This window comes from Crocodylus porosus, unplaced genomic scaffold (genome assembly GCF_001723895.1).
Source record: "Crocodylus porosus isolate Cpor-Errol unplaced genomic scaffold, CroPor_comp1, whole genome shotgun sequence".
Classification (NCBI taxonomy): Eukaryota; Metazoa; Chordata; order Crocodylia; family Crocodylidae; genus Crocodylus; species Crocodylus porosus.
Genome location: NW_017728949.1, coordinates 41,750,897 through 41,771,533, shown reverse-complemented (window position 1 = coordinate 41,771,533; position 20,637 = coordinate 41,750,897). Strand labels below are relative to the sequence as shown.

Here is a 20,637-nt window from a genome sequence, read left to right as displayed (position 1 = left end):
AAGTTCAGGTCCCCCATGACTACCACATCCTTAGCCTTCACTACCTCTGTGAGCTGACCCAAGAATTCCTGGTCAAGCTCTTCTCCCTGGTTGGGAGGTCTGTAGTAGACGCCCACCATTAAGTCTCTCTCCCCTCGACTGCCTTGTACTCTAACCCAAAGCACTTCAGAGTGCCCTTCCCCTGACTCCTTGCTAATTGATGAGGATGTGTATTCCTCCTTAATATAGGGTGCCACGCCCCCCCCTCTCTTTCCTATCCTGTCCCTCCTGTACAGCATATAGCCCTTGACATTCACCACCCAATCATGCGTTGAGTCCCATCACGTTTCCATGATCTCCACTATGTCCGAGCTGGTGTCAGCCAGCAGGAGGGTGAGTTCCTCCTGCTTGTTACCCATACTACGAGCGTTTGATACATGGATAATGGGAAAATGAGCAACTTCCACAGAACTCATGTTTATTCCAGTAGCTGCAGGACAAGGAGAGGGCAAATTTGAAAATGGGGAGAAGTACAGTAGACCAGTTACTTCGCAGTTTGGCATGGGCAGCAGTCTAGCCACAGCCCAGTGCATCCTGCAAAACCTGCCCAAGACATATGGTAAATTAGCTTACACTGCCATTAGCTGACATTCCATTTTACCATGACTATATGGCTACCACTACCTAAGCCTGCTGGTTTAGGTTTTGCTATATGGTAGACAATACCTTCAGTGGATAAAGTACATTTTGACTTCTGAGGTCTGTGCCATAGTAAGAGTTCCTTCCCTGAGACGCCTCATTTGTTGTCATGCATACAGACTTCTGAGAACATATAAACCCTAATCCCTAAGCACTGGAACACATAAGACATTAAGTCAATTTGGGCTGTTAAGACTTTCTCCGGAATTCTATCTAGTTTGGAAAATGGTTTAACCAAATCAATTTAAACCTCATTGGAGCTGTTGTGTAGATTAAGCTTATAGGTATTGCAAGAGGCTTTTCCTTTCAGATATGAGAAAAGACATTTTATAGAACCACACTAAAAATGTGTTGCAGGCTATCTAGATCAGTGGGGGACAGCCTTTTTGGGCAAGTGTACCACAAATTAAGACCCATCCCCTCCTGAGTGTCACTGTAATTGCTTTCTCCTGCCCCTGCTCTGTGTTCCCTACCTAATATGCTGCTCTGCTTTCTACTCCCTACCCTATCTGCAACTGTGCTGTTCCCTGTTTTGTCTGCTGCTGTACTGCCTGCTCCTTTCCCAGTCTGCCACATGCCACACACACAGGGTGCCTGTGCCACTTGTCCTGGAGGCTAGCTACCCCGATCTAGAAAATTTCATTCATAACCTGGCTCTGTAAGCAGCTCCTAGCCTTGCTATTAAAGAAAACCATGCTGGATCTCCTTAAAAGTAGTTGCAGATATTACAGGTCTGATCTTGAAATTATACTGGGTGAATCTACAAGAGACACTAGCTGTGCACTAGCACAGTAATGTGTAGGGCAAAACCCATGCTAATACACTACTGCTCAGCTAACATCACTAAAAAGCTGTTTGCTGGCACAATTGCGCAGTGACACCAGTTACTGCGCTTTGATGTAGTACTTGGTTATCCAAGTACTAAACTTAGGCACAGTAATTTTAGTGCATTTATGAGCATGTAGATGAACAACTGTGGTCTAAATTTGAATGTCCTGCTTGTTTTAAAGACCAAAGTGTGCGTGTGTGTGTAAGTATGTGTAAAACCCGATGAGTAGAAAGAGTTAGGGTCATTTTGGCACAGGCCTACAGTGTGACTTAGTGGTCCAACTGGTTTTACAACTAAAAGACTTGATCACCCCAAAGGAATCCTTTGTCTGAAATACACTAACCAACATGCATAACGAGTTGGTAGGTGGTTAAGTGCTATCCCCATTTTAGAGATGGAGAAACAGGCAAAGAATGTCAGAATTAATATTACAATTCAGGAACTTCTGGCTTCCAGTTCTGTTTGTAGTCTGCTAGACCAGCACATATAAGGATGACTTTATGAGCCTCTCCAATAAGCAGAGGTCAGCACAGCAGAAAACTAAGGGCTTTGAGAGTGCCTGTTCTTTTTAATAAATACTCTGATTAGGATAGTTCTTCACAGTACCTTCTGAACGTTCAGTCTTGCAGTACTTCTTAGTGAAACTTGGCTTTCCAAGGAATGTCACCATAAAACATGCCTCAAATTTCTGTTTTCTTACACTATAATGGCATAGAGTGGTGTTGTGCATACTTTTGAGGTCTCAGTCTTAGTTGTGCTTCTTGGCTTGAACTCATCACTACACTTAGGCTCCCACTTTGCCTTATTTCTGGGATTCAATGCCCATGGAGCAGGAGTGAGTGGGTGGAGGCAGTATAGACATACCTTTCATTCTGTTTTTTCTTGCCCTTTTTTAGCTGAATTTGTTTCTAGGCAGGCAGTGGAAGCAAAATTGACCTTTGTTTTCATAATGCATCAGGAATGAGTATAAAGATAAGCCTGTTTGTGGATTACCTTTTCAATGATTGCAGTTCAGATTGGGAGGTCATTCCATTTCCTATTTTAATATGAATATATAATTTGCAATGAGCAGAAGGTTGACCTATAACATTGAACTCTATGAAATAAAAACATTGAGTAATTAAATTCTTACATCCCAAAGCAAAAGATGTCATGTTATGATTGGAGATGACTCAGGAGTCTACAAAGTAACTTTTTAATTTAGCCTTTTTATCCAAATTTTCCCATTAAAAGATCCCAAGTGGGAAAAAGGATTTGAGTTGTATTACAGTTGTAGAGATGGAAGAACACAAAAACTAAAATTTAGTGTTACCATTTGCCTTTGTACTTTGGTCATGTGTGCTTTTTTTGTACATGAAAGACCAAACTTTCACCATACCTTGAACTTTTTTTTCCTGGAAGTTTCAGGGTCCCAACTTAATTGAGAAACAAAGTTGGTAAGTTGGTTAACCAATTTACCCAGTTCTTGCTTTGGTGGCTTTCTATATAATTGTCAAAATATCCCTCCATTACAGAGGGTTGGAAGAATCAATTTCTCCAGCCTTTCTTGGTTGTGTTCTGTGAGCCAAATTCTGTCCTTGGATACACTAATCATGGAATAATTTGGGGCATGAGTGCCACCTTACTCAGGGGGAGTATGTGTCGCCCCACCCAGGACCAAGTGGCTGTGGCACTCCCAGAAGTGGCCGCAGCGCTTCATCTGGTGCTCCCACTCCCTAGCTGGCAGTCACAGGGTGGGGCACCAGCGCTCCCGCCTGCCCCCCCACCCATCAACTAAGTGGGGAGCATGGCCTGTCAGGGGTGCATCCCCGTGTACCCCTTATACGTCGTCACTGATTTGGGAGGAAAATGCTATGCAGAATTTATTTTTTCTGCTTTCCCTTTTTTCTTCCTATGGGATTTGTGTGTAATAATTATCTTCTCAGATGTCTCCAGGATTGTAATTGCCACAGTAGGGAATTTGTATACATTTATAGGTATATTCCATTGAATAACATTTCTATAACATTGGAAATTACATCAATGAAGCATTTTAATCAATTTCAGGAATCATAAAACTGCTGTAGAAGAAACTATTGGACCATCTGATTACTCTTGCTCCCCCCACTCCCCCAAAAATATTGTGGACCTTAGTAAAGATTCAAAAAAAACTTGATGGTCTAGACACAAATCTGTTACTGTTTGCTCACATGAAAGACCTGTCTTTTGGTGAAAATGTCTTATTTTTATATTAATATTTATTTATATGATGTCAAAGTAAATGTAGTGGAACTATTCCAAAGAAGCATTGTGCCAAGTTCTCCCTAATGCAATAAGTCTAGAAGTTCAGACAGAAATGTTAACACCAATTGAAGTTGCTATTTGGGATCAGATTATAATCATTCCAAAAAGCATAGAGTTATGTTTTATATCTAAAACAAAAAAGTTCCTCCTTTTCAGTTTTTCTCTTGTACCGCAAAAACACTTTATGCAAGCATGTTAACAACCACCATCTTACAACTCTTTCTCATGGTATGTTATACCACTTTAAATATACTTGCACACTTTTTCTCTCTTGCTCGTAACTTTTTTTGTCTAATATTTTTTAATTTAGTCACAAAAATCTCCTAGTAGTGTTTAGAATTTAATTAATAGACGGATAGAAGGGAATATATTTTTGTAGATTGTGTAACGTCAAAAAAATGGCCCATGCAATAAAATACAACTTAATAAAGGTGGTTTATTTATTTGAGCAATCTGATATATCAGTAATAGTGTACTTGTTCACTGAAACTTGGTAGAGGTATTTTGAAGTTACCATGTTTTACTTCAAGAAGGAAACTCCTGGATGTTATTTTAGTCTTATGTAAGTTTAAAAATAAAAAAACTCTCTTAATCCAAATAGTGTTACTTTTAATGTAGTCTCAGGGTATGCAACATCAGAATCAGATCTGTCCTCCTAAAAAGCTGTGCATATATGAAGCTGTGCCTAGATTCCCTTGCGAAATGTGCATTCTTACTGAACTGTGAAGAGGCATACAATGATGCATAGACTCACCCTGTTCACTTGACTCTCAATAGAACTTTTTTCATGATATGTCTGTATTTTTATAGATACCTCCTATGAAATTGCCCTCTTCCACTCCCTGCTGTCACAGACTAACAAAACCCCATTATTCATTGTATCTGGAGCTATAGCCAGTATCTGTTGCCTTGACCTCACTGCTCCAGAACAAAGCCTAGGGGCATTTTGGATCCTAAGGCATTGATTGGTCCAGCCTACCCTTTGCCTCCTAACGTGTGTTTCTCTCTTGGGCTGATAGGGAGAATCTGAGCAGCTGCACCACCTAGAATTTATCCATACCCTGCCCTACTGCAAACCAAATACTGAGTGAAAATAAAGCTCAAAGCTTGACATAGGCCATACTCTCTGGCCATACCTTTTTAGAGTAAGGAAGGTATATTTGACTTGCTGCTTGACCCATGTTTGGAGCCAAAGTATCACTAGCGTTACCTAAGAGCTGTCTACAAAAAATGCTGGGCATTGTTTAGTCATGTATGAAGGGATATACAGTGACTGGAAAGGGAAATGGTATCTTTCAAGTTTCTACCTTTAAAATATCACATTCACAAATAGGTGAACTAGCAATTTATTTTATAATGATAATCAGGAACTTAAAAATCTTTATTTGCTTGTAACCACATAGTGTAGAGAGACCTTTGTAAATATGGCAGCAAACCTCAGAACCATTTTTATTGCAGAACTCTGTCTGTCTCAGCTGCTGAAACCTGCTGTTTTAAGGGCATTAGAGCTGAACATCTCGTGACAGCACCTGGGTTATTTATCATTATGTATAACCCTGCCACACTATATTTTGTCATGCTGGATTTTAAAAAAAGATAATGTCAAAGGAAAGAGATTTGTATTAATGATAGATTGGAGATTTAGGTACTTCAAGTTCCCAGCCTTGCACTCCTTACTCGAGCAAAATTCCAAATAATCAGGGACTTTTCTCTGAGTGAGAGGTCTTCAAAGTAGCCAGATAGTTGATCAGTTATATAAATATATTTCTCCTCTGCTTTGTTTTGTTATGTTTTTAAGATTACCTCTCCCTAAAGCCCTTTTTTCATACACAAATGAAACAAAAAAATGCAATGAAGCAACCTTCCCTTGTACCGGTGTCTAGTTGGCAACAATCTGCCCTGACCTGAGACACAAGGCATTGTTAAGGGTATAACACATTTACATATTTTGCAATAAAACATCAGTTATTTGCATTACTGTGTCAAGTTTTATTTGATTCTTTCACCTAAAAATGACTCATTTTCCTTTCTTGTATTTTAAAAACCAACTACTCTAAGCTTGTTTGAGAATAATCAAAAATTGCCCATTTAGCTAGAAGTCATTTTCTTTTCAAAAGGCAAATGTTATTTAATCTTTCAGCTGTTCATTGTGCCATCATAAATACTTTCTTTTCAGCACAGTTGTGGGGACTGAAATGAGCCCACTAATTGCCTCCCATTTCGACTGACATGTGGTGGTTTAGTGGAAAGAGAACACAGCAGGGAGAAGGAAATAGGAGGCTGAGAAAATGAGAGCTAATTATTTTCACTGCCTCATGTCAGGCTCTGTGTCAGCCTTGTTTTTACAAACTGGAAGGTTTAGCACTAAATAAAACAAACTGGCGTCATGTTTTTATATACTGGCAGTGTCATGGAAGCAGCTGCACATCTCAAAGACAATATAATGCCTGCATTCGCATGGACACCATCTGACAGCCACTGTGAGCCACTACTAATGAGGATATCACAGTGGTGCCAAGTGAAAGGTGCTGAATTATGTATGATTCTTCATCAGTGCAGCAATAGTCCTGTACATCATTATGAGACATTGTTTTGCTGAAGAGATTAAAACATTCTTAGTTCCAGACCCTGCAACCTATACACGCTACAAGAGGTTATTAATGGAATTTTTAGGGAGAGTTTCTTGTGGATTTCTTTTTGGTTAAAAATATCTCATGGGACAAAGCAGTGGTGGGTCATGACACTATATATATAAAGAAGAGAAGCAAATTAGCCATAATTGTGTTATCTTCCTTTAAATCCAGCATAATAAAATATAGTGTAGCAGGGTTATACATAATGATAAATAACCCAAGTGCTATTACTAGATGTTCAACTCTCATGACTTTAAAACAGCAGGTTTCAGCAGCTGAGATAGATAATAGCTAAGAATGTAAAGGAGCTACTGGGGGCCTAGATCATCAACATGCTACTACTTTTAATACCAGCATGACCAGCATTTTTTCCCTATTTGTTTCATCTTGCATTACATCTGACGTTTTTCAATATCCAGTTGCCTGCTAGGATGCTGGTTCCATTTTTCCTTGAATTTTATTTAAAAAATAAATAAATAAAAAAGTTTATTGCAACCATTTACTTAAAAGTGAAGCCTAAATTCAGGCCTCCTTGAAGAATGAGAGTGTTTTAACTTGTTATTTTGTGAGGTGTGTTTTGTTACTTAAAGCGTAGTGCTGATGGTCTCCTTTTATTTCCTTTTCTTTTCACTGTTTGTTACTGATATTAAGATTTGTAGGTTTTCTGGGAATATAATGACCAAAATAAACAGAAGCTCTAATTTTTGAAGTATTCTAATTTAGTAGCCTGAATCTGAGTAACTCTGGGTTGGAATATTCTTATTATGTGCTATTCTCTTCTAGTCCTACAACCATTTTCAGGGATTGCTGATTTACTGGCTTGTTCTGAATCCAATTCAGAGCTTATTTGCACTCAAAGTTGTAGTATTTATGCCTCATAGATAAGCAACTGGCTGTTTCTGCATAATCCAAAACTTAAATTTGCTTTATTTATTGCAATCAAAACAGGAAGGTCAATTTTTTGGTTATGTGTATTTTTGAAAAACTCCTTTATGGAGGACATTGCATAAATATATTTAAGCTGAATAGTTTTAATAAAACATTTTTTACAACGTAAGTGAATTTTCCATTTTATCCTGACAGTGAATGTCACGTTCATCTAAGAAATCCTATGCCTCCAATTTACCAAAGAACTTTTGCGCATGGTGTAGCTCCACTGAATAAAATAAACCTATACCTAAGCATTTGGTCACAGAGTTGAACAGAACAGAGTTGGATTAAGTGCATCTTTATATTCTTTGCTGCATCAAAACCAATTTGTTAATAAGGAAAAGTATAGCAGTGGTGTTGTCTAACTTCTTTAAATATCAAAAGCAGGTGTTATTACCATCTGTCTAAACAAAATGGTTAGCATGCATTTAAATAAAATACCTGTCCAGCTAAGTCATCTCACTATATCCTGCAAGTATACTGTTCACAAAGCCAACCTATTTTAGGAGTATTTTAAAAGATGAAATAGGAATAATTCTTGGATAGAATAAGATGGTTATTTTCCAGAGACCCTAGAGGGGAGATTTAGTGCCTTAACTCACTCTTTTAGCATCTCTGGCCTGTAGCACACAGTCCACATGTGGCAAAATGGTTCTTTCCAGACCAAATCAAAGAGCTTGTTTCAGTGGGCCTGATCCAGTATAGTGCTGAAGATACTGGGAGTTGACAGATTTATATTCTTACAAAATGATGGTAGATTTTTCTTTGGAACCAAGAGACAGGACACCTTCCATAATAATTCACATAATTTCTTAAAACAACTTGGTTTGTCTGATTTTGGTCTGGCTTCACTGATCCAGCACGAAATACTGATTTCCAAAGCAGAGCTATTCCGAAAGAAGATTATTTAGTGCGAAGTAGAAAATAAAGTTATTTAAAGTGCTTTTGCAAAGAACTCTTCTTGCTAAAAGACAATATTAAGTTGATATTATGTGAATGTATTATTTTACTTTCTAATTAAATGTTATTGGACATAAATAAATGACAGCAGCATGAATGCTACAACCGGGAAACCATGCCAACTGATCGGCTGGGTAGGAAGCATTTCTTGTATTTATGAAGTTCTGTGAAAACTCTACTCACCATAAAACCATGGAGGATTTTATAGGTACAGTCTGAAATGCATGGAATAAGAACAATATTGCAGGGAGTAAAAATCATATGAAATAGATGACTCATTCTGCTATTGCATACTCAGATTGCAATAACATCTGAGTTCAGGGCCATGTTATGCTAAGCACTGTTAATTCATATTGTTTCCAATTGTTGGGGACTGAGTCAGGTGGTCCCTTCCAGTCCTATGTTCTTACCCAGTAACAATCTAAAGAGACAAAGCACAGAGACAGGATGCTTGTGATCCGAAACCACATTTTATGTTACCTGCTCTTAGGGAAGTATCCAAAAGGATATTTAAGTGTCCATCACCTATATAAATGCCTAAATCAATGGGAGGTTAGGTGCCTAATAACATTTTTTTGGATCTGGCCCTGAATTACTTACCTAGGGCATATATATGAAGCTTGTTGCAGAGATGGCAATTGGATTCAAATCTCCTATGTCTAAGTCCATTATCACAACCATAAAAAATATATATTTCCCCCTGCTCTACTAGTCATTGTGGTGTTGCTTAAATTAACACTCACGTCAACATGTTTGTAAAATAGAGAAACAGATGGACATTTAGGGCCATGTGCTTGCATAAGCAGCTTTTGCTGCTACTGTGCTGAGGTTCCAAAACTATTTAAGTCTGGATTTCTTTTAAGTTACAATTTCTCATTCAGTGTGCGAGTGAAAGTTTTGAGACTTTTGAGGGCTCAGCACCTACTCTGCATATGAGTAATGTATGTGCACTCAGAAGCAGGTATCTGCATCTGTAGACATCTGTATCTGCACAAATAGATGCATTTTATGTACTTATCCATCTGTTTGTGCACATGAATGCTTGTGCAAGAATTTGCTCTACATGCCCATCTGTCTCCATTCAAGTTTCTGCATGCCTTGAACACGATGGACATGAGAATTATTTCAAGCCAGTAATAACACTAATGAAAGAGCATTTTCCAGCCAAGGATCTGAAAGTACTTGGCAAACAATAGACTAGATCCTCCCAAAGTCATGTGCAACACTCCTGGTTCTAAGTGCTGCCACCCGATTATGAACACGGAGATTTGAGGCATAGATGCTTGCCAAAGGTCATGTGGCAGTTTAGCATCAGAGCCGCATGGCCAGATAAGGGACTGGGTTTTAAAAAGATCTCAAAGTTGTAAATGAAGAGGCCAGTTTTTAGCTGTGATCAGTATTCAGCAAGTCCCACTGAAATCAATAGAATCTGTTGGGCACTCAGATGTCCCTTGTCTCCTGATGCCCAGTCTCTCTGCTGTGTCCACTTATCAGTAAAAAAACTCAAACTATGCTTTCTGTCAATTAGAAGTCCCCGAGATGAGGTCAGTGGGTATAATGAAATCACGGGCTTAATTCTATAAGTGTTCTGCTGGATCAGACTCAGAGTAGTCTGTGCTTTGTAGGAGGCGAAAGACTCGGTCCTACTATTGACCTCAATTTAACCCAAAGGAGTATTTAAGCATGCACTTAAGTACTTTGCAAGATGAGAGCTGTTATTTGATAATAAATGCTGAAATTTATCTTCAGCAACTCCAAGTGAAAATAACAGGAATTGAGGGTACTCAGTATTTTGGGTATGTCGGGTATAATACTCTTTCTGTGGCGTCTTTATTTGAGTAGTAGTCTTACCAGCATTTTTCAGACCCTATGATCATTTATTCTTGGATTCACTAGGAAGAAATCCTTGGGGTTTGCCGGCCTTATCAGCTTTATTCCCAGTTAATTTAGTTTCTTACTGCTGCCCAGTTATTCTGCCTCTACTTGGTTTTGGAAATCACGCAAGTCTGCTTCTGAAACAGTATTTACCTGTGAAAGAATGTATACTTACACTGTCTTCCTTCGTACTTTAGAATAAATCATACCATTTCAGAAAACAGAGCATGGTATCAACATAACAACTGTTTCTTGGATGAAAGCTAATAGGAGTGCTGCTAAGTGAATCAAAGGTTTTCCTTTTGGATACTTTTCTCCTAAAAAGGAATGTAGTAAGAATTTATTCCAAACCTCTGATAGTTTTAATACATATAGGACTTTGCTGATTTGGGGGGTTTTCCCCCCTTTGCATTCCCCCCTATCCTCTTTTATGACTAGGACTGCAAGTGGAAAATGTACATGGAGATGGATGGGGATGAAATTGCAATAACCTACATAAAAGATGTGACATTCAACACTAACTTACCAGATGCAGAGATTTTAAAGATGACAAAGGTAGGTTTACAGGTTTACAGCTTTCATGAGTTCATAGAACTCAAACAAAGACATTAAAATACCACAGCGGTAGACTTGTGCTTGTGGAAGTTCAGTCTCTTGATGGCTTTTTTAAAAAAATGCATATTTTAAAGCAGATTTGTATAATAAAAGAGAATTGTAAAAAAAGCTATTAAGCTAAGGATCATGTTAATGGTAATGTGATGTGAAAAGAAAATGTTTTTTAAATATTTTCTTCTGTCTCAATTTTATTTTTTCTGTTTTTATATATTTTAAAGAAAGAAAAAATACAGGTGATGAAATTGTTGCAGTTAATGAAGTTGTATTTTTCCAAAACTTAGACTTGGTTAGAAATTTTGGCTCTCTTGTAATAGGAGCTTAAAGAACAATGTTACTACCAACATCAGAGTTCAATGCAAAATAAGGAACTTTGATTCCAAAAAGACATCACTACTGAATTCAGCAGACAATGCACAGAAAAGTCACAGTAAGGATCAATAACGGCCTTTAACTTCAGTGTTCTTCCTCAACACCTATTAGGACTGTACAAAGACAAAGTTTTATTATGAAGATGGGGGAGAGTGGCAAAAAAATGGAGTTGATAGTGAGATGCATTCCACATTAGAACTCAGCAAGGTGTTGAGCAGTGGCAATAAATTATTGAACTTTTTCAACTTGATGCCATTGGGCAGTTTTACCTGCTCTCAGAATCTGCCCCTGAGTACTATACTGGACAGTATCTTGGCAGGAGATGGGAGTTTTGTTAATAGGCAGGATGTTCTGTCTCTTGCTAATATTGTTTTAATTAATGCGCCCTACCATGGGTACTTTGCCAGGGGCAACAATACACACTTCTAAATAAAGAAATGTACAACCTTCTGATTGCCAGACTGCCCCTCTAATGTGTCCTGATGGAAAAACTCTCATGAACGGCTTTAACTACACATTCCTTCCAAACTCTGCCTTCACTGATATTACATATAAGGAACAACTGCCTGATTCAGGCCCTTAGAGGGGAAAATAAAAGCAAATAATGTAACAAAATGTGGTGTTACTATGAAGGGCTTACTACACAGAATTCTCCATTCCAGTTCATACTTATTTTGTTGTTCTCATCACGTAGCCCCGGAGCCCTGGAACTTTTAGTGTTACGATTTGTTTCTTTTGCATTTTCTGTCTTAAGACACATTTTTGCATTTAATTTCTCGGGGCTTTGATCTTTGCATAATTTTTTGTTAAAATGTTATCAGTAGTAAAATTAAATTAAAAGATAATCAGGTACACTCAGCTTAAGAGTTGACACACTTTCACATCTGGAAGAGAATGTCTTCAGGTATCTTAAGTATTTTTTCTTGTTCTTGTTGGTTTTTAAAACTTTGCCACCAAAAACATTTTTAATAAACTCAACGTTCTTATGTCCTTTTTTGCTCCCCTTTGAAAGCAAATACCTAAGGATACCATTTTCAGCATACGTATATTACTGCTAATTGCCACAATGAAGGTGCTGTGCAAACAGGGGAACAGACAATTCTGAATTCTATTGATTTAATTCCCATAAAATATAAGGAAAAAATTACTTTGTCACATGGACACATCGAAAAAAGAAAAAAATCTGTAAGGAAAGAATTTTTTTTTTTAACTTTTAGCAGTGTATTTCAAGGAATAATAAAGAATAAAACAGACAAATTAATAAACTCTAATACTATATTGTTGTTTTTTTCCAGCCACCGTTTGTAATGGAAAAATGGATTGTGGGAATAGAAAAAAAACAAACTATAGAATATATCATTACATATGAGGTAACTTATCCAAGTTAAAACTTACAGTAGATTTTCCATAGAGCTACCAGTAGCATGGATGGACTGTACCATGTACTGCCATCAAGGCCCAACATTGTAATTCATTAAAAAATCTCAAGTTTTGATGAAAATGTGAATAATATTTGCAGAGTTTGTGTGCTGAGACTCCTGACTGGGACAACAATCTTCCTAAAGTAAGAAAATTCCTTTTACTTGAAGGAATGGTCAGTTTTGCACTTGTTAGTTGAAGAAACCATGTTTCTTACCTTTTTTCTGGTACAGCGCTAATTAGCAGAGCTGAGAAATAACAGGAGGAGGAAGAGATGATACAAGAAATGAAAAGAAACATAAAATACAATCTGGAGACAATTTAGCAATGTTTAATGTGACAGAAATTAGCCTTTATATAAAAAGGTTTTGGTTACTTACAAAAGTGCTTTATAAAAACCAGCTTCACACTGAGGCCAATAATTGAAATTCAGCTCTGTCCTGAGGTATGGATTCAAGCAGTGAATAGGAAAATTCTGGACCTTGTTTGCTTGCCTCAGAAGTGAAGAACAGTGGTTTTCTCTTGCAGGAAGAATAACCCCAGGTTCCTTTCAGCCTGTAGTTCCTCACAGGAGTCACAGGGACTGACTGTAGGATTAAAGAACTTGCTATGGCAGAAAAGTTACTATGAGGGGAACCCCTGCAAAAATATCTGCCTAGCGCTTAGCTCTTTCAGCAAGAAAGGCTATTTACTTGATGTACAACTTGATTTGGCCATTAGTAAAAAATGTATGTTGTAAAATCCTTGCCCTTGTGCAGTACAGGAACTGAAAGAGCAATGATTCATAACTTTTTGGACAGAGTCAGAATGCTGTTATTCCAAATCCTCGGAATTCTAAAACTGTGAGAGATCCCATTGGATAGTTATGGTAAACAAATCCCTTATACAAATTGGCAGGGCCATCAGGGCATATATTAACCTTAAAACATTTTTGCCAATGTTTTGTCAGTACTCTTGGCTTCCTTCCTTTTACCTGTGGCACAATCTAGGTGCTTTTGGTTTTGTTTTCCTGAAGTGCTTTTGAGCTCTGGTGTGTGAAAAGGCTAGAGTGGACAGTTTTTAAGACTCTGGATAAGTGGCTCTACTAGTTTATATTCCTTTGTTTCAAATTACTTTGGGAAATTCCTCGACTTGACATGTTATTTGGATAGAGTCCCACACAGTCACCATGTTCTGTTGTTTCTTGGTCAGAGTGATGTTAGAACCCCCAAAATCACAAGACACATCCAAGCAATTCAATGGAGCAAAATCAAAGCACAGGATGAAGTGAAGTCAATACAGCTTGTGATACAGACTTCTCTCCCAAACTTGGAGGGCAAGCCACGAAGCAGGTCCAACTCAAGTAAGTCAGTATGGTTGAACTATGTTATTTTTACCACTGAAATGAATAGCAAAAACTAAATTAAATTCTCTCTATCTTGGCAAGATGTGCCCATCCCAGGGATCTGGGGTAGCTGAATATGCTGATAAGGCCAGGGGCAGCCTAGGAGAACTCTTGCATGCCAATATAATATGGGAGGTAAAAAGTTAAAATGCCAGGTAGCAATGTGATAAATAGCCTAGCCTGTGTACAGGGGTTACTGCTGCAGTAGATGGAATTTGATTCTATAAATCATGGTTTTCAATCCTTATTCATTTGTGGACCCCTACAAATTTTGAATGGAGGTGTGGACCCCTTTGAATTGTAAGCGTGGTAATTCACATACTTTTGATTGATCATTGTCATTTTTCATGGACCCCCTTAGACATCATCATGGACCCCCCCCAGGGGACATTTATCCAGACCCTCCAGGGTCTGCAGACCACAGGTTGAAAACCACTACTAAAGATAATTTTTAGCCAGTGAAATACAACTGTGCTGTATACTGTACCCATTTGGAACTTAACAGCACAAGTAGTGATAAAACTGAGATTCTCCTGCTCCAGAATCACAGCTGCCTCCCATCTGTGTTAAAGGAGACTTTCCACTTAACTATCAGCATTGAAGGACCCCAAAAAACAGCTGAGCACTTGTGATGGATGAAGGAAAGGATGCTAGTATGTGTATATACATGCTCACTTTCACTCTCTTTTCATCTTCCACATTCGTAGTAAGATTTTATTTGCAGTTTACCTTTAAACTAAACCACCAGTGGTGAAGTTCAGTGGTAATCGAGGGCTAGACAGGCTATTAATACTCCTGAAGATGTTTTCTTCCATCTGCCTAGTTGTCTTCTTTTGGTTGTCTGAGCTACTTTCTCACACACATTTGCTTTTTTTTTTTTGTCTTCCTAGTAAGACTTTCCCAGCTGGAACTCGTATCTCAAGGCACATTAGTGGAGTCTGCACCTATGCATCTGCACCTCTTGACCTTCAAGAGTAAATTGGATGCTTATCTTGCTGGGATCCTATGACCCCAGCTGACTTCCTGCCCTTCAGTCAGGGGGTTGGACTCGATGATCTTCCAAGGTCCCTTCCAGCCCTAATGTCTATGAAATCTATGAAATCACTGGGCAGATCAAGCTCCCTCCTCTGGGTTCCCAGATTGTGTAGCCAACCTTGTTTCCATAGCACAGGGGAGGAAAGCCACACGTACAAATCCCTGGCACAGCTCAGGTTGGCAGGGACCTGCTACAGAACCCATGTAGATGGTAGATGGGCAGGGTCAGAGGAACCAATGGTGCCGAGATCTGCCAGTTCTTGCTCAAAGCTTACTTCAGTTACAAGGTTGAAAGAAACTATATCAAATGGCTTAGAGGAGGCCATTTACCCTGTCTTCCCCCTCTATCTTTCCAGTGCTTAGCCCAGTAATCAATATGCGATGAGCATGCATTTCTCTTGCCTCCATATGCTGATAAACTGCCTTTCAGCCAGTAAGAAGGTGGGGAGCCAGCTGTGAAAGGATCTTCCCATTTCTTCCCTCTACTCCAGCTGTTGTAAGGGAAGGAAAGCTCAATCTTCACGTGGCTTCTAGAAGCCATTGCTCTCAGTAGCTTTTATCCAGGCTTCCTCTCTTTGCACTGCACAAGGGGGCAGGAGTGCTCTAGTTAGCTGGTTCCTTTTGCCTCATGCCCCTACCATTCTTCACCTCTCTCCCTTTGGGTCTAGAGGCAGAGGCAGGTCCCCACATCAGAAACATTGTTCTGCATTCATTTCTGTACCTGTTTATTGTGGCTCTCAAAGGTGGGGGGAGCAGAGAAGGCGGTGATAAGTATGCATCAGGGCCATGAGCACTGAGCTGCTTGCTGAGCCTTGAAGAGGCCTAATATGTGCATCCTTGCATTGGTAGATAATTGCTTCACTTTGTAAACTGAGCAGCCTAGCAAGTCCATAGGTGTGACTAAATACCAGCAGTGCTGTAGGGAAGAATGCAAATTTGCATTAACCTTCCAATACACCCTAACTTGTACTCTCAGGGCCAGCCTGTACTTGCTATAACCAGCATCAAAATTATTTTGTGCAATGTTTGTTAGGGTTCTTGAGGTTCAGCTTAGTGAACATGACAAATTCAACAGGCTCTGAACTGAAATTACATTGGTAAGACTTCCTCCATCCTTGATCTAACTGCACTGATGAACCGATGGTCAAAATCAGCATCGTTATAACAGAACTTTGCCTGAAAACCTGCCCTTCACCCAAACTAACATTTTTACACAGATCTACACAGTTGTCAAATATAACGAGTTTAAGTAAAAGGGGCCCCTTTAGTACAGATTTTGCTCAATGTTTGCATTTGGTGAACTATGTTTTTGGATGCCAATTCTATTGTGGGCTCATGAGTTTAAAAGTATTTTTCAATCAGACTGATAGACAGCAGATACCTGTATACCAGAAAGACTGGCTTACTAGTATAACACTATAATGTCTGGCCTCTTTAATTTCATAAACAAACTCCACTGTCTGTATTGTGTACTGTACTGTATAATAATTCAAGCTTTTCCTTTCCTGCTGTGACCTTTGCCTCCTTTTCTTCCCTTTCCTTTTCTTCTATATCCTGTCGCATCTTGTCATTTGCAACACTGTAAGATATCGTGTTTGTCCCAGGATCCTGCAGATGTACAGTTCCACTATGCTGCTTCAAGTCCCTTCACATATGCAGGATAAAATTTGCTGATGATTTTTCCCAGGACATGGCTATGTGCATCTGTAAAGTTGCACTTTCTCTAAGACAAGCAGGCCAAGATATGTGCTTTTGCTGGCAGAGAGCAGCAAAGCAGCTAGGGGAGGCATCATATACAAATGCCTGTGCAATATTTGTTTTGATTCAGGTCAAGCCTTGGGACAAAAAGCCCTGCATCAAATGAGAAATCTAGGGCACAGACAGAAATGACAATTTTTGCTGGATCTGGCCACAGAAAGCAGTCTATAGCGATAACCAAACATGTGCACAGCTACAGACCACTTAAAAATGGCCAATCGGGTGAAAATCTGAACCCTCATCAGATGAAGATGTTTCCAAACAGCATCTTCTGTAATTTCTGCCTGCCTGCCTGCCAGCCTCCAAGCTGATTTCAGAATGGGAGGTGGGAAAGGGAGTGGAGGAAGTTCATTTTTTTCAGCCCCTGAGGTGGGGGGTGGGCTTTAATTCACCCTCTAGCACTGGCTGGGGAGCCCCTAGAATGAGCTCCCTCTGCTCCCTTTCCCTGTCTCATTCTGAAAACAGCACATTTGGCAGGGAGCTGGCAGGGAGGAGGGGCCATTGCTAGGAGAAATTGGCTGCAGGCTCCCAGCCAGCAGCTGGATTCCTCTCCCCACTAGAACCAGCAATGAACTTCTGTTTGGTCTGGGAGATTGTTATAACACAGACTGCTTCCTGTAAAGTGTTCTCAGTTACTGTCTGCACCCCTATACACAGCCTATGGTTCTTCAGGACAGAGGCCTTTTTTATATCCCTGGAACTGCCTTCCTGATTGGGCCCTTTAAGCACTAAATATATTAAATATGTTTTATTTATAGTATAAATAAAACATAGTAGGAACACCAGTAGTAATATAATGATTGGTCATATTGCATACAAACGTACTGTATCATGTCATGCCTGTTGATCCACAGCAATAGATTTGTCCTGCTCTGCTGAGAGATGGGATGTTTGAAGGCTGTTTTGGAGGAAGTCCAATACAGTATCTCATCCCCACAGACACTTCCCCAGAAGTTCTTGCCTCCATAAAAGGATGATCTAGACTGCAGTCACAGCTCAGGCAAGGGAGCTAGAGCTCTATTAAAATCAGTGCGTGTTTAGATGCCTGAATAGGAATTATGTGCCTAAATATCTTTGTAAATGAGGTCCCTAATTACTAGATAATGATCCCCACACTCAGTTGCCATGCAGCTCTCTTTAGAAATGCAAGTGAGACCTTAAACCTGATCTTTAAAAGCCTGTCTTCACCGTGGAGTTAACATGGATGATCTTGAGAGCAACCAGGTTAGTATTGGTGAGCAATGTACACCCACAGTGCAAGATATTGCATGAGTTGCTGTATCCTAGCCAGTGTTGTACTTGCTCATGTCCAGGGATCCTGTTTAAAAATTGCAAATTCTCTGATTAAAAACCCCCCAAATCTGCCTTTTTCTGTGATTAAAATTAAATGCTACTATATATATAGGTATCTGCAGAACACACAGTTTTATTGATATAGTTACAAATTTAAAGCAATTTGGAAACCTACCAGTGTCTCAATCACTATAATAAAATAAATTCTAAATACCTGTAAATTTTGACATTGATTTTGGATATTTTATCATGGAAAATCAGCGCATCCCCTGCCCCCTTCATTCACCAGGATGCGGGTCCAGCTGCAGCTGCCTCCCCCCCTTCCCTCCCCCTTCTGCTTTGTGGTCCTGAGCAGCCCTGATATGCTGGTGTCTTGCTCATGCCATTGCCCCTCACTCCTGACCCACAGCCCCCTGGCTCTGCTAGTGCCCCTCACTTAAGACCCACAGCACCCCAGTCTGACCTGTGCCCCTCATTCTTGACTCTCAGCCCCTGGCCCTGCCAGTGCCCCTTACTCCCGACTCACAGCCCCCTGGCCTGGCTGGTGCCCCTCACTTCCCACCCACAGCCCTCTACCCCCTCAGCCCTGCCGGAGGCAGCCTCCAGCTGCCAGCGCGCCCCCCTCCCCACCCCGTTTCCAAGCCCCAGCTGCCAACCATGGAAAGTGGCAGCTGCTACAGCCTGAGCAGAGCAGGAGCCCAACTCCCCCTGACCCCCGCAGGCAGCATGGCTTGAGCAGAGCACATGGCGGGCGCGGCTGTGAGCTGGTGGCTGCAGGCTCAGGGCTCCCCACCTTCTGCCTTCCCCCTGGGGCCTCAATGGCCCAGCAGGTGGGACCCAGCACAGCAGGACAGAGCCAGGCGGGGAGGCTTGGTGCTACCTGCAGAAGCCCTGTGTTGCCATGGCAAAGTGCCGCCTACCCACCTAACAGCAGTGGGTGCACAACTCCATGCCACCATTCCTGCTACTGCCAGGCAGGCAGGAGGCACCTTGCCATGGTGGGGCAGGGCTCCCAGCAATAGCACTGAGCCTTCCTGCCCCTCTCCCTGCTGCACCAGGTCCTGCCCACTGGGCCATGGAGGCCCCGGGGGAGGGTAGAAGGTGGGAGCCTGAGCCTGCAATCAGCAGCTGGCATCTGCTCCTGTCCCACGTACAAATCTGGGGGGCACGTACCCTCCATGCTTCCCCCCACCCCTCCCTGGAGTGCATGCAGTGACAGGGAGCCACCCCCCTCCCCAAATAAGCCACCTATGACTCTCTCCCACTCCCCAGCCAGGCCCCACAGCTGCACATTCCTGCCTCAGGCCCCACACACCACCCCAGCTGGGCAGCACCCCCAGCCCTGCCCAGCTCCCTCCCTCCCTCCCAATGGGGGCCTCAATCTCCCTCGCCCCCCCAGACTTATCTGAGCAGAGCCGAGGGAGCTACTCTCCATGCTACCTGGCTGCCACTGCATGATTGCTTTCATCTGGCTCCCTTGGCAGGCTGGAACTCTGCCAGCCTGCCAAGGGAAACCCAGTTTTCTGCTTACGTGTATTGCCAGGATTTCTGGGGACCCAATCAATAGTTCTTTGTGCTGCAGTCAGCTGACTCACTCTGATATGCTCTCCCAATCAATTGGAAGGAATTGTCTGTACTTCTGGGCATGTGAAGGGAAACTGGAACACAATGGAAGGCTGTGTGTACTCAAGTAATTTAGCCGTGTCCTCTCTGTAAGAGGAACAGGTTACCAGCCTAAGTGAAAACAACACCCAGGAGCTAACCCACTCTCCTGCTTCCCTGGCTAGGCCAAAAAACCTGGGTTGGAAGTAGCGCTGTTAATTAAACACAGTTTATGTGCGCGATTAATGCATTAATTGTTGTTTGCATTAATTTTTTAAATGAGTTAATTGTTCATGTGATTTTGGAGCCCACGCCTGGTTACCACTGCCTCTGGGCTGCCCCGCAGGGCAGCAGGCACAGCACAGAGGACTGCAGGGCAGTCCAAGTGCAGGCTCTGGGTGGCTGCAGCAGGGTGGAGAGGGGTGAATACAGACAGACACGCAGCTGCAGCCTGCAAGCAGCCAGGAACACAGCCCAGCGGCATGTGGAGCAGTGCCCAACAGGCAAGTCTGTGAAGGGGAAGGGGTGTGGGGCATGGGAAGGCAGATCAAGGCCCCCGTGGTGAGGAAGGAAGTGGGGCAGAGGCAGGGACTGTGGTGAATGGAGCCCCAGAGCCAGGGCGGGTTGTGGGACAGAGCTGCGGGCAGCTCCATCCAGGGGCACAGGGGGGGCTCCTGCTGCTGCGCACACCCCAGGCATGGCAGGCATGTGCCTCCCAGATTTGTGGCTAGAGCTCTGCATTCAGCTGCCTTTGCCCCGGGAGCTGTATACTGGCTGCACTACATCCTCTGCCTGCCTGGTGGTGGGAGGCACAGCATGGCATCATGTGGCTCCTGGGGCAATGGTAGCAGTGCACAGAGCCTAACATGCAGCAGCAGCCCACCTCTACCCCACACACAAATCCAGGAGGCATGTGTCCCCATGCCTGCCCCAGACGTTTGCACAGCAGTGGGAGCAGCCTCCCACCCCCACCT

The 20,637-nt window shown here is 41.6% G+C and overlaps 1 protein-coding gene across 3 annotated transcripts in view; it reads left to right on the top strand.

Moving 5' to 3' along the window:
• MAP3K20 (mitogen-activated protein kinase kinase kinase 20) overlaps window positions 1-20,637 on the top strand; it is a 125,828-nt gene that overhangs the window by 97,338 nt on the left and 7,853 nt on the right. For all 3 annotated transcript variants that reach the window (XM_019554090.1, XM_019554092.1, XM_019554091.1), the window contains exons 17-19: window positions 10,627-10,743; window positions 12,468-12,542; window positions 13,783-13,933. In XM_019554090.1, the coding sequence (XP_019409635.1) occupies window positions 10,627-10,743; window positions 12,468-12,542; window positions 13,783-13,933 (343 nt within the window). The remainder of the gene's footprint in view (window positions 1-10,626; window positions 10,744-12,467; window positions 12,543-13,782; window positions 13,934-20,637) is intronic.